The sequence below is a fragment of the Octodon degus genome, unplaced genomic scaffold, assembly GCF_000260255.1.
Source record: "Octodon degus isolate 3935 unplaced genomic scaffold, OctDeg1.0 scaffold00025, whole genome shotgun sequence".
NCBI lineage: Eukaryota > Metazoa > Chordata > Mammalia > Rodentia > Octodontidae > Octodon > Octodon degus.
This window is the reverse complement of record NW_004524601.1, coordinates 19,034,043-19,049,155: the sequence shown is the minus strand read 5'-3', so window position 1 is coordinate 19,049,155 and position 15,113 is coordinate 19,034,043. Positions and strand designations below refer to the sequence as shown.

General features: G+C 40.8%; 1 protein-coding gene across 1 annotated transcript in view; it reads left to right on the top strand.

Moving 5' to 3' along the window:
* Positions 1-15,113, top strand: part of Itga4 (integrin subunit alpha 4) — an 89,115-nt gene that overhangs the window by 60,174 nt on the left and 13,828 nt on the right. Inside the window, exons 17-21 of the mRNA XM_004628644.2 lie at positions 1,529-1,605; positions 10,967-11,117; positions 12,215-12,310; positions 12,989-13,068; positions 13,446-13,535. Coding sequence (XP_004628701.2) covers positions 1,529-1,605; positions 10,967-11,117; positions 12,215-12,310; positions 12,989-13,068; positions 13,446-13,535 — 494 coding nt within the window. The remainder of the gene's footprint in view (positions 1-1,528; positions 1,606-10,966; positions 11,118-12,214; positions 12,311-12,988; positions 13,069-13,445; positions 13,536-15,113) is intronic.

Genomic DNA, 15,113 nt, shown 5'->3' with positions numbered 1-15,113 from the left:
TGTTTCTCTCATGTTACATTGATTCCCAGGAGCCACAAGGTTCAGACCTTTGTTGTCTAGCAATACAAAGACATAATCAACAGGGCATGGTAAAAAGCATGCATTAAGATGCCTGCATGAAAATGACCAACAAGCATAAAGGATGAAAGAGACAGAAGCCTAGTCCATATCTGGTCCAGGCAAAACTGCCTCTAAGCCACCTTTAGTCACCACTGTCACCGAGTTTCATCATCCCCACTGCCTCCTCTAGAATACGAGAGGCACATAAAAACTTAGAGGCACATTTTCTCTTATTTATATGAAATATTTATGGAAGTCAGCTAGTTTTTCTCTCTTCTTTTAGCTTCGATTTTCAGGAATTTTTTTTTTTTCTTTTTGGTACTAGGGATCGAACTCAGGATCATGTGCTTCGTAGGCAGGTGCCTATGCCACTGAGCTATCTCCCCAGCCTGGGAACCACTTTTAAATGTCTTGATATTAGTCTTGCAAGCATAGAATCCAAAGCACTGACACCTTATAGTTGTGTTAATCTACATTTTGGTTCTTCACACAACTCACTTTCCAAATAAGAGTCACACGGGGTCACTCTTACTCACGGACAGAAAAATGTGTGTGTCTTCTCGCCGAACATGGGCAGTCTGTGGTCTCACAGACTTACAGCAGTCCACTCACTGTCGGCTTTCTATGCCTGCTTCTCCTCTGACGTTCGTTTGCAGAACAGGGGATTGAACTCAGGCCCTTGCGCTTACCAGGCAAGCGCTTATTCTACTGAGCCATCTCCCTGGCCCACCCTCTTCTGAATCTCTCCCTCTTTCATCCCTTCCAACTGTTGCTCTTTGAGCTTTTGTTTTTCTTTTGTCCTCCTCGTCCTTCATCCCTTCCCGTGCACCTTGTAGCACCATCAGTCCTTCTCTAGCATTCTACCAAATTGATTCACAAACCCCTGCAGAATCCTACTTTGGATTTGTTCTGTGTTTGCTCGAAGTAAAATTTCTCAATTTTTATTTTTAGCTATTTTCAATGAATGTAAAATCACTGTCCTCCCATCTGCCAAAATTAAATAAGTGCGATGCTTTTGTATAATAAACACAATCAAAATATAGCAGCAGAAAATGGAAAGGAGGCTGATTAGGAACATCTTGGCAGCTGATATGCTCCAATTATCTGCAGAGTGCATTTAATTTAACTTTTCTCAAACCTCCTTTAATTTAACAAGTTTAGGTTTTAAATTTACCTTGTAGAAGAACTAAGGTTTTAAGCTAGGGATGTGGCTCAGTGACACAGTGCGTGACTGGCGAGCACAAGGCCCTGGGTTTGATTCCTGATACAAAAAAAATAAAAAGAACGAAGGTTCTTTGACCCTGCAGTTATTCCATTCGAACCCACTAATTCTCAAATTGAACTCTTAGGGAAGGTTAAAGTCAATTCCAAGTCTGATGCAATAATTTTGACTTCTTCATGTATCAAACATGCCTTTATATACAAATATATCTATTGCAATAAAAATATTCCCATATTTTGCTTTCAGATAAATTTTGCAAGGTTTTGTGCCCATGAAAATTGTTCTGCCGATTTACAGGTTTCTGCAAAAATTGGATTTTTCAAGTAAGTTTATTATATTTTTTAATTAAGATACAAAACATGTGTATATGGGTTCTAAAGAAAAGGGAGACTCATCTTTGAGAATTAGACTCATTCAAAAAATTAGAAAAGAGGGTCGGGGAGATAGCTCAGTAGAATAAGTGCTTGCCTGGCAAGCACAAGGTTCCCATGTACCTTGTAGCACCATGAGTTCAATCCCTAGTACCACACACACACAAAAAGAATGTTGTATTGAGAGCGGAGATTATATATATTCTAGATTTGGCTATTTGTGTACACACACACACACATATACACACACACACACACACACACATATATATATATATATATATATATATATATATAGACACATATACATGGACAAGTACATATTACAGTAAGTATGCATTCAAGGATTTCCACTTTCCAAATCATGAGTATATATGAACAGTAAGGTGTTATGAAACATGCTTAAATCCTTTATTGATAACTCTGGGACTGTGTCCAGGTGTAATTGTGCTTTGGAATATCATGCTGTGTTTTAACATTCATCAGGGCTTGTTAATAGAGTTTTGGTAGCAAAATGAGCTTTCACTGTACATGGCTATGCTTAGTTTACCACCCAAAAAACTGGTTCTATCATTCAAGTTGATATATGAAACAGTACATGGAAAACAAATAGGAAAAGGAAGAAACCAACTTTCTCATCTAAATTCATAGGAGGGTAAAAATGGTATTGTGCAATGTGGTTAGAATACCATGCAGAACTACATAAGAGTGGCTTCCCGTGTTCCCTTATGCTGGAAGATGAGCTGCTGTAACTATGTGTTGTTCTTAGGTCCTCTCCATGGAAACCGCTTTGCCCATTAGAAGGAAGATATGAAATTGAGGGCCACAGAGGTTGTCTGCTTGCCATTGAGGGTCAGCTGCATGTGGGAAGGGGCAGAGAGTGGGCAGCGGAGGCAGCAGCCAGGTTGGCATGTAAAGCTGAGGTCCTGGTCATGCCAGGAGCTTTGGGGGAGTTCATGTGATCTTGGAGGGTGCCCACTTGTGCTCCTTCCTGCCCTTGAACCTCAAGCTCCTGTCTCTCCATGCGTAAATAGCACTTGAAAAACACATGAAAAAATTGTTTACTTGAATGTACTTGTCCCCAATATTCTCTCCTTCATCACTCATTCTGTCATTTGGCTACTAGTACATAAAGAAGAAATAGTCCATTAGTAACAAAGATGACACTGCATGCTGGGTTACAAGGTGGTCATCACTATTTTTGGATTATGTGGTAGGGAGCCAATCTGGTTAATTTAAGTGTAAAGTCCAATTGCCACCTGGGCATGGTGGCACATGGCAGGCCAAGGCAGGAGGAGTACCATCCAGGCCCACCTGGGCAACTTAGCAAGAATGAAACAAAACAGCTAAGGAAGTTGCTTGATGCAAAGGCCCTGTGCTTATTCCCCAGTACCACAGAAAGAAAGAAAAAGAATAAAGGAATGAATAAATTACCAACTCAGTATCACATGGCTAAGGTTTCCTGGTCAGCAAGTAAGGATGCCCAAAGCTGTATTGGTGTTGCCTAAGCCAAAATAGCTCATTTATTTTTCTGTCCTGTGTCTTTTTCTTTAGTTTCATTTTCTAAAGTTGCAGTTACCTGCAGTCAACTGTGATTTGAATGTAGTAAATGAAAAGCTTCAGAAATAATTCATGAGGTCCAAGTTGCCCAGAGGTCTGAGTAACAAGATGGAATCTCTCTGTGTCCCGCTTCGCCCTGCACTGTGTACTCTGCCTACCACGCAGCCACTCCTTAGTAGCTGTCCTGGTTTTCAGATCAACTGTTGCAGAATCACAGTGCATGGGTTTCACACACTGTGCTTAATTTTGGACCTCAAGCACATGAGTAGTGATGCTGGCAGTGCTAGTGTAGAATACTGTTAGATTTCCTTATTGTTACTTATGTTTTTTCTATATCCAATGTATGAAATGAACTTTATCATACATATGTGTTGGAAAAATCCTGGTGTATCTATAGGGCTAGAACTGTCTGCCATTCTTCCACTGAGGGTTTGGAAGACATCCCTGAGGTTAATGGGAGGATGCTCTATATTATGTTTTGGGTGTTCACAGATTATGATAGGTTTTAGGTTGCTTATAGGAGACTGAATTCTGAACGTCGTTCTGTGTAGATGGCCTACAGCCCATGAGCACTGCTAACTGTGACTGGCTAGACACTTTTCAGTCTTACGAGACTGACAGCAGTGCGAATGCTGGTGTCAGGTAGGAAGGGCAGGATGTCTTTCTTCAATCAGGAAAGTCAGAAGCTACTTCTGCTAGCGTAATGGTAATGAACTGAGGAACTTAGAAATGAAGACTCTTCTGATTAGGCTTTCTATCCAAAGTGAAAGGTGTTGACAAACTGCCTCACTGCCTTGCGCTTTTGGTAAATTATACTCTTACCAGGCAAAATTATGCTCCCCACTTAGGTGTTCGTTTTCCCTCCTCAGTCGCAGGAGGCCAGCTGAGACCACGTGTTCCATGTATTCTGCAGGCTGTATCTCCACTGGCACAAGTGGTACTTTAGTGGCCCAGTTCTTTAAACCTGCTTTAGGTAAATGTATTTACTCAGTAAAGCAGGCGTTTCTGAAGCTAGCAACAGTAAGCTGCCAACCGTGCCCTGAACAGTGCTTATGGGAGCTCTCTTCTCTCTTTATCAAAGTGAGGCCACCTCCTCCTGCAGGACTAAGCTCTCAGAACAATAAAGCATGCTCAGATGACTTCCATTGCAAAAGAAAGATGAGTGAGTATGACTTTACAAACAGAGCAGCAGGGTTAGCGATCACATAGACAGTGTAACATCAAATGATTCTTACAGTTTAATGATATAAACGGCACTTCTTTCTTCCATATTCCTATCACGCTTCCAGGGTAAGTGGTGTAGGCATTCCCTGAACAACTGTTTTCATGTCACTAGGAATGCTTTAGACTGTAAGTAATGACACCTGACCGGCAGTGACTTAAACAGTAGACAGTGTGGCTTTCGTAGTCTGGTGGGAGGAGTTGCAGGTTGTGAGCACCTACCAAGAACCGAGCACTGGCAGCCATCTTGTCCACCTTTTTGGCTTTTCCTCCTGGTCACAGTATGGCTGCAGCAGTACCAGTGTTCCAAGCATGGAAAAAGTTCCAAGATAAAAAATGCTTTCCTTTTTGAGGCTTCTTTTCTAGGGAGGGAAGTAACCCATCAGACTTACCCTGACTAACCAGACCTGGGTCATACGTCCTTCCGTGAGCCTGGCCAGGCTGAAGGAAAACAGAGTTGCATGAGCACAAGAGCTCGGTCGTGGCTCAGTCCTTGCATCCGAGCACGAGGCCTGTTACCTGCAGTATCAGGGATGTGCTGACTCTTCTCTGAGTAGTTGGGGTTGTGTTATCTGTAAGAGGAGAAATCGCTATTGGATGGACAATAGGCAGTGACCCACTCCTTCCATTATGCTGCTAGCCTTCAAGGATTATTCTAATGAAATGAATAGCTCAATGGCACAGAGCCTGCCTGGCAAACTCGAGATCGTAAGTTCAATTCCTGGTAAAACAGAGGAAGTGGAAATGGATGCTCACTGGCTTCACATGCTTCTGGGAAGATGAGTTATGTGCTTTGTGCACTAGAGCATATTAATTGCTACTCCGAGTCCTCCCAGTGTCTTCCCCTTGATGTCAGTGAGTTTGCCTTTACTTAATAAATTCTCCTTTAGTATCCGATAACATCTATTTGAGTAGGCAAGAACTTTTTAGCATTTTCATCTTTCATGGATTCAACAATAAAGTACAAAGTATAAAATTGCTCTGAGGTCTGTAGGCCACTTACCACAGGGTCATCTTTTATCAAATAAATTTATCACATGTATGACACAGTGAAATATATTATTTTACATTTTTTCTACCATCCTGATTAAGAACCAGTTTTCTCACAAGCCCTCATTCACAAAACAATATCTATTTATTATACCAAGACTTAGAGAATAGATCTTGCAAAATCAAATCTTCACTGAGGAAAATCTTAAAACTTAAAATTCTATTTCGTTAGAATAATACTTGAAGGCTAGCAGCATAATGGCAGGAGTGGGTCACTGCCTATTGTCCATCCAATAGCGATTTCTCCTCTTACAGATAACACAACCCCAACTGGAATATATCATTTTTCTATTTTTTGCCTCTTCCCTTTATTAAGTGATGATTCTGTATGTGCACAGTGCCTTGACTTGTTTAAGGTATGTGGATACCAGCTTGCTTTGTAAATTTCATGTCTGCATTATGCATGTTTTAATGAAGAATGAACTATGAGTCCCAGGGAAAATCCTGGCTCGGTCTTGTTGCAGGTCCAGATGTGCACCTGATCCCTTATTATTGTCTCACACGGAAAGCTGGTGGCTCGCCTTCCAAAGGCTCCGTGTTAACAGATCAAGTTACAGTAAGATGTACATTTCAAGAGTAGAATTGTAATTATGGTAATGTGATAAAATAGCTTAAAATTGGAAAATAAAGCAGGAGTCTCACTGCCGAAATGTGCACATTTTGATTCTTTTTAATTTGCTGTTGTCTTGGATCCTGGCTACCAACACAGTGATTTCACCTTCTGTTGCCTGTGTAAGTGCCAACTTCTCTCCCAAAGGTGTTCGGTGACTAATGCTTTGGTTACAAGCCAGAATATTTTATAAACGTCTATTTCTAGGCAGCTCCTCCACAAGTCTTAATTAAACTTTAATGTCAAGCTGAAGTTTACTTTCAGAACCTGTTAGGAAAGGAACTTGATTAGAGAGCAGCAGGGGGAGGGAGGATAACTATTCCAGCAACTTCCTCACTGTGGCTTAGCAAGTGCCACCAACCAGACGTATAGGGACCTAAAGGTTTATGGCAGGGGCCTTGGGAAGTCACGGCTGTTCCGCAGGTGCTGAGCCAGCACTTGGAGACACTCAGTCAGGTTCCCCAGCTCTTGCTGAGGTCTGCGGTCACCACATTGTTCTTCTGTGTTCTTCCAGCGACATCTCGCTTTGCAAAGCTAAGCCTCAGCTAGAAATGGTACACAGCGAAGTGTTCTTTGTTTCTTTCTCTTTCATTGTTTGGAGCTTTTTGCAAGAGTTAAAAAGAGCAGGAATGCTGTCTCAAAATGAAATGAGCTGGAGACGCAGCTCAGGTCTTAAATTCAAATCTCAGTGCCAAGACCAAGCGAGGCTCAGGGGTCATGTTCTTTAGTGCTCGCTGCTTCTGACAGCAAATGAGGCATCCTGGGCCATCTGAAAGGGTGAAGCCTCCATTGTCAAAGTCAAAGTGAATTTTAAGAAAATCTATCAATATTGCATTGCATGTTGATTTAAAAACTATTCTTGTCAATCTGATGGTTCTCTATCGGGAGCCATTGCAACCTAACTTTTTCTGTGAACAGACAGGAAATATTTTCAACTTTTTAGGACAAACCTCAGTCTTAGTTACTCAACTCTGCCATTAGAGTGAGAATTGAATGTGGCTGTGTACTGGTGAAACTTTTATGAATAGAGGTTTGAATTTTGACCTTTGGCAGTAGTTTTCAGACTCCTGTTGTATGATACATTTACTTTTCATTGGGAAATTATGCAGCCTATGTTTATTTTCTGTAATGTGAAAATAGTTTCTCATATATCTTTTACTATTTATATCTAGCTTGCTACTACAACTCAAGCTAATTGTGAAAATAACTGACTTAAATTCATAAATGTTTAAAGAATTATTTCTTGGCTTAAAAGAACTCTTGAGAACCTGCTCCCAGGTAGATACGAAGAATTGACATAGGGGAAGGTTTTCCCCAAACAGAACTGCATGTGTGGGCTCAACAAAAGACACTAGGTGCTTTCAGCTGGAAGCTTCTGGAATTCCCATTGACAATTCAATGAATAAGTACAATGGGACATAGTATAAGATGAAACATGTACATCAATGAACACAGCAACTTAAAATAACAAATACTGATATAGGTTAATCTTGCAAACAAAATTTTGAATAAAAGAAGCCATACTCAGAAGGGCAGATACATAGACGAAGTATATATGCTAAGATTCCATTTATATAAAACCAGGCAAACAAGTTTATAGTATTACAAATGAATTTAGAGGGTTGGGAAACAACTGGAAGGGAGTGTGTTTGTTTTTCTCTCAGTCAAGGTGCTGGCCTCAGACATGGATTCAATTTATGAAAAATTATTGCGCTGTATACTTAGAAAATGTGCTTTTCTTTGCACACATTTTCATAAGTAAGTTTGAAGGTAAGAAAAAACAGGAAAAGTGGGAAGAACTTTTAATTGAATTGTTCAATTTCAAAGAGGTGTTAAAGTTAGAACATTGGGGGAAAGTATCTAAAATTAGAATTTTGTTTATACATTCTGAGGTCCATGAGAACTAGTAATTCTGAAAAGTAACGTCCGCTTTTTTCTAGTTTTTTGTTTTGTTTTGTTTTGCTTTTTTATCCTTGGGAAGCATCTACAGGGTGTTCAGGGTCTCACTACTAGATCGGACTCATAGTAATCTGCCTGTTGTCAGCCTCCCAAGAGCTGGGATTATAGGTGCGTGCCACCACGCCCAGTCGCATCTCAGAGTGTTCCTAGGGTGGAGCCGGCACAGCAGGCCCAGGATCATTTTTTTTTCTAGTATTGATTGACTGTTATCAAATGATGACATTACTATGGTTACTTTAGTACATGTGTTGCAGCTACTATGTCAGGTTGTGGGGTGGGTGTGGATCACAGAAAGATGGTTGTATTAGGTATTGGTGAAACGAAAAATTTGTGAAATTTTACAGAACAGAAACATGACTCCAGCTATCATTTGACAAAAGTGACCTGACAGTTTCATAAACTTTAAAAATCAATACTTAATCTGATACTTTTCTGACTTTTACATGTCCCTTGGGTATAACCCAATGCTTCGTTTTACACGTGAATACAGACCATGTGAGCACACACACCCCCTGGAGAAAACTGATGATCGGTCGTCCAACGTCTTCCCTCCCAGACACAGCTCTAGATTAGAGAAACCAGGGTCGGCCAAGTAGCTCAGCAGATTAAAGCCCCTGCAATCAGGTGCAGGGCCAGGGACTCGATCCCCTGGGCCTGCCCTGCTGGCCCCACCCCGGGGGCTGAGATGGCAATTGAGACTGGGTGTGGTGGTGCACACCTATAATCCCAGCACTTGGGAGGCTGTAAACAGAAGAATCACTACGAGTCCAATCTACTAGTGAGATCCTGAACACCCTGTAGACCCTTCCCTAAAAATACAATAAAGATACACACACACACACACACACACACACACACACACACACACACGAAACCAGTGAGTGATTAGAAATTCTGGAAACACTGCTGAATAGAAGGTCCCAGGATGCCTGAAAGAGGGAGAGGCTGCCCTTTCTTCTGGCTGCAGAAGAAACTGTGGCATGCAGGAGGGCGCCGGGGAGACATGGCTGGAAGAATGCCTCGGTGTTACGGATCAAACTGAATTTTAGCAAGGCTGCCAGATGCACAGAGAGGTGGAGGCAGAGGCAGAGCGGGAGTGGCCACTGGCCACCACCTTGCAGGGCTGCGGCAGAGGGTGACCTGTGCAGTAGCAGCAACACGGGCCAGCTCCCAAGGCCTCCCTTTGATGCTAAGCACTTGGAGCCCTTCTTTAGGAGGTACTGGAAGCCACTGCCCAAGCATGTGGTATTGTCCAGATTGCTTTGGTTTTTTGGAAATGACCTGGCGGTATGCTAACTGGACTGGAAGAGAGGAGGATTTGGAAGAGAGAAATCAATTTATGGAAGCAATCTACTTTAACTCTGGTTCAATCATGAACTTGTCAGGCTTTATTTTTAAAAAGATCTTCTTTGGAGTAGCCAATCTAAATAATCAATATAACAGAAAAACAAAAAAATGATAAGCTTTACTCCTGGGCAAAGGTGCTTTCCTTGCCTAGTTCCCAGAGCCTTTCATCCAGAAGTGTTTCTCACATGTTTATATTTGTTAACATTTATCTACAAATCTTTCTTTGTATCAGATCCACATGAGAATGAAGAGTGTTTGTTTGTATTAGGAAGCAACAAACAATGCCTGAACTACTGTGTAGGAACTTCATTTATAGGTATTCATGAATCTTTCAGCAGTGCTTAACAGCACAAATTCTGAGACATTGTTCTTAAACCGTTCCTTTATCTTTAATCAATTCACAAATAACTATTAAGTGCTTATTCTGCCTAGTATTGTCATGAATACTTTATTGAAACATTAACCTATATGCGCGTTTATCAGAATTGCAGAATTTCAGTATTATAGAGGAAACATCCAAAGTTCTAAAGTGCTAGGTGATTATCTGCTATTGTTATGATAATCTGCCAGAATAAATACTTTGCGTCACATCCACCTCTAATTTGAACTAATTTTTCTAATTTTTAAGTTACTAGTAGCTAAGGCTTATTGCCTCTGTGGAAAGTTTAGAAAATCATACTATACTGTAATTGAAACTCTTCTTTAGCATTCAGCTATTCTGATCTTCTCACTAGGAAAGAAAATGGACTTTGTAGAAATCTGCAGGTGCTTTGAGGTTTTAGAATATGCTAGCTATAGTCTTTGGATAAATTCCTTCAGACTTATAACACACTGAAGATCTCATGGAATATGCATAATCCACATCTTCACTGAATGGTAATGTTAACTATTTCTTATTAGGGTGGCCAAAAACCTAGAAATGCTGAATGACCCCTACCCCAAAGAACTGGTGGCAGTCCCAGGATTTGAGCTTACCTTTCTGGTAAGACAGACTGCAACTGGCTTCCCTTTGCAGTTCAGAGGACAGTGGTGAATTTCTGCAATAACTCACCCTATGTATTGCAGAAGTGGTCAACCTGTCTGCTTCAGAAATTAATTGTAGTCCAACAATCACAGTGCCACCCACTTGATGGGCATAGCAGTCATGACCCTTGCCTTTCTCACAGCTACTAAAACATTCCCTGTATGTTCTCAATCTCCTTTTCTCCGATTCCCTTCTCCTTGTCTTTTATTGGTTTGGGCAGCAGCTAGTTGAGTGACTCTTCAAAGCCTGAGCAAACAAAGGGAAAAATGCTTTACCTTTAGAAACACTGCATAATCTTGAGGAAATTGTTAAAATTATAGAAGACAGACCAATTCACTATAACCAGTTGAAAAACAATTCTTTAGCAATAGCCGACTGAAGACAAAACACTGAGTACTTTTAATATAAATCTGCTTATATGGGGCTCATTTCACAGTTATTTTTCTAAATTAACATTTTAGCATAACATAAATACATATATGGAAATGGAATTTTTATTTTTCCTATTACTTCTAAATAAGAACTGAATTACTTATTTTTAGGCCATATGAAAATAAAACCTATCTCGCTGTTGGAGGCATGAAGACGTTAATGTTGAATGTGTCCTTATTTAATGCTGGAGACGATGCCTACGAAACAACTCTGCACATCCAACTCCCCCCGGGTCTTTACTTCATCAAGATTTTAGACCTGGTAAGTACTACATGGCACAGAAGCAAGATGCAACTCAGTGACTTAATTTTTTTTAAACATTAAGTAGTATAATTTATTTCATGGATTTGAGACATAAGAACTTGTGGCATAGTCTTAGTATTTAGAATGATGACTCAGGCTCCTAGCTATTTTAAGACTTCCTCTATAGCCCTGCTCAGAAATGCAGCTTCCCTGAGCTCTTAAATCCAAGGGCATCTGCTCCCAGTGCTGAGTCGCGTGGATGCCACGTTTCTACTGCCACAGCATGTAAGGCACCAGGACAATGCTCCTCTTGGTTGATCCTTGGGCCAGGCACCCAGAGGTATGGTGTTCATTTCAAGTTGACCCTGTTATGTACAACCTTCTTCCCAAAGGGCTTTCCGTATGTCAAAAGCAGCAGCCCTCTATTGATTCCGAAATCCTGGTGCCAAGCCAAGTCTTAAGCCAGTTCTCCTTTTCCTAGAGTTCAGAGCATTTGGAAAGTTTTTCTTACCACAATGCCTCCGTCACAAGCACTTAAAGCCACCAGTGATACTGTAGAAAGTTGGAGTTTCAGAGATGAAAGCCTCAATTGCTTTCTCCTTTGAGAATTCTCTACTGCTCAGCAAATTCACCTTCATCTTACCTGGAGTGTTGAGAAAGAACTTCAACACCACACAAAGATATATTAACACATTTCCCAAGAACACTAGGAGCCTGTTTTACAGGAAAGGGGAGAAGCTCCGGGAATTCATGGAATATGTATTTTTAGATATAACTATTGGTATTACTGTGATTAAATAGCTCAAATACACTTTCACACAATGGAATATAGATCTTATGGATTCCTTGCACTTTGATATTTCAAGGAATAAGCGGTCAGATTAGGGAGGGGGGATATGCCAAAGTGAATAAAAGCCACAGGCTAGGAATTTTTCAATGGAGATTTTATGTGAACATTATAATACATTATATTTCTACTTATCTCTAAACAGAACATTATTTCCTAGGAAAGTAAATACTTCTAGGATCACTTCCTTTTCAAACTCATCCCTACACATATGTTATAAATTTCTTATCCCCTTCCTACCCAAACCAGTTTCATTTTTCACTTTCAGGAAGAGAAACAAATAAACTGTGAAGTAACAGACAACTCTGGCACAGTCAAACTCATCTGCACCCTCGGTTATATATACGTAGATCATCTCTCCAGGGTATGTGGTTAGCACTTTCGGTTTTCACTTGCTAACAGGAATATATTTTTCCTCCCCACCCCATCTTTATGCTGTACATAACGTGTGTGTGTGTGTGGATAGATAGATAGATAGATAGATAGATAGATAGATAGATAGATAGATATATTTAGACTGGGAAGTTCAGTGGTGTAATAATGGCCAAGTAAACTGAGCCTGAAATCTCTGAGCTTTGTGTTTATATTCTTGGCCGTGTTAGTGGTTAGCAAGGGGGGCACACATGTTGAGGTGGGCGAGTGATCATGTCAATCAGAATTGTCAACCCCCACCCTCTCTAACACTCCCCCCACCCCACCCCAGGTGGCCCTGTCTGCCAGGCATGTTACCTCTGCTACACACAAAAAAGGTGTTTTTGGCAAGAGTCCCCACTCAAGTTGTGAAAGCATTTCTAATTTTGTCCGTCTGGACCTGCCTGTCTTGACATTCGGAGTCGGCTTTGTCTCTGCGTGCTACTTGTGGGAAAGCTTGCACTTTAAAATTGCACCTCACTGCCAAGGAAGGGGGTGGGCAGCTGATGCCTCTAGCACAGCTTTAAGCATATAGTCCGTCAAAAATAAACCATGAAGAAAAATTAAAATTCAGATGGCAAGAAAATGTGCTGTAGGTTTTTCCTTGAAGTGGGTCCTTCCTATTTTGCAGGTAGATGTGAGCTTTCTCTTGGATGTGAGCTCACTCCGCACAGCAGAGGAAGATCTGAACATCACTGTGCTTGCCTCCTGGTATGGTTTATTACTAAAAGCAAAGTATACTTAAGGAACTGCAGCCCTGTATTTTGAGGGAGGCTTTTGAGGAGCTTTGGATCTGTGTCACATTAATGTCTGTGAAAGAAACCTTTTCTTACCTGGTTGATTTAAAAACCAACAACAACAAAAAATCTATCTAACATTATAAGCAAATAACTGCTTAGAAGACAGCAAATCTTTCCCCACTCTACCCTAAAAATATTTTTACTACCAGTGTTTTATTCCTACTCTTCCAGAAGCATTTGTTAAACCAAGATCCAAACATTCCTTTAGGGATACATAAAAGGAAATTGCTTTCCCCAAAGATGATTTTGTCTTACGGGATCCAAACATGGTATATTTTGTTTCTGTAGTGAAAATGAAGGAGAAATGGACAAACTGATGGACAACAAAGTGACATTAGCGGTACCTCTAAGATACGAGGTGATGCTAGCTGTTCACGGGTAAGTAGGCAAGAGGCCTCTCAAGTTTCGAGTTGATGTTGTGCTCCACTGCTGCTCATTCTGTCAATGAATCATTTAAACGTTAAAATGTTAGGAGGATGCTTTGTCTCTTAGAGGTTACCTCAGTGCTACTACACTTCCTTACTTAGCTGTTCCTTGTTTTAATTCACTCTGTAATCATTACTGAGACTGCTTACTGAAAGAGCCCAGCAAGCCTCAAGCGGGGCACAGTGGGAGCCTTTCTGTTGTTTGCTGCAATGTAGGGGTACCCCATGTTCTTTAATATGCAGTTTGCCCACTTATGTCCCTGGCAAGTTCAAAGGACTATGAGCTTGGCCAAATTGCTAGTCTCCAGAATCCACAGCTACCTACATGGCCACCGGATGGAGGCCTGAGAGAACTGGCCACGGATGTCCCTTGTCACTCATTACATCTCTAGAATCATGTACTTCTGTGACCACAGCCCCCATGCCAGCCTTCTGTGCTTCTTCCTGATGTTAGCAGTTGCTGAGTGGATTCTTTTCTGCTTCACGTAGTGTGGAGGAAGAGTGAAAGGAAGATGCAGGAAATCTCTTGTGATTTTCTGTTGGCAATTATTCAGCCTCCTACTCATACTATGGCTTTGGTTTTTTTGGTGTTGGTACCAGGAATCGAACTCAGAACCTACCTTGTACTTGCCAGGCAGGCTCTTGTAGCTGAGCTATATCCCTGGCAAAACTAAAGCTTTTAAAGTACTGCAAAATAGACAAATGAGTGTCTCTTCTTGCCCTACATAAAATCATTTTAACTATTCATAAAAATGGCACCCAATGATATCAACATAAAATGTCTGTCTAAAAAACCTGATGGAATTGTCAGGTTTGAGGTAAAACAGGAAAAAGGTGGTCATTTAAGGGTGAGACCTGGAGGGTCAGTGGATAAGCAAATAAAAGCTGACCACATGTTGCCTGGCTTTGAGTATTTGTATCACTTCTCATTCTTCAATTTTCTTAAGACTATTATTTCCATTTTTCACATCTCATTACTTTTGGCAAGGAATGTCTTACAACCATTAAACTACACAAGATTACATATACCATTGATCAGTTCTGATTTCTTTCCTGTTGAATGGGTCCCTAAAATATGACCTGACCTAATGTTGGCTGTCAAAAGTGAAGTTTTTGGAGTAGGACTTCCTGAGTGTGGTTCCACGGCTTACTGCTGACCACATGTGTGTCACATAGGGTGAGAGAGAATGCCAACTTTGTACTACAATAAAACATGGATGAGCCTTACATACACCATTGAAGAGTTCTATCCGTGGGTGACTTGCTCCCCAGACTTGGGACTCATTATAAATAGCTGGCCAGAACAGGGGGTTAAAAAATAACTGAAAAGTAGGTTAGATTTAGGTATACAGCCCCAGGAGAAAGCTAAGGATATACCTCCTTAGCAAAATGTGGCAAAATATGAATGAATCATTTCAGTGCCAAAAGTGGGACAAGGTTATAAAGTCAATACCCAAAAGTCAATAGCATTCCTCTACACAGACAACAAACACACTGAGAGGGAAATTATAGAAACAATACCTTTTACAAT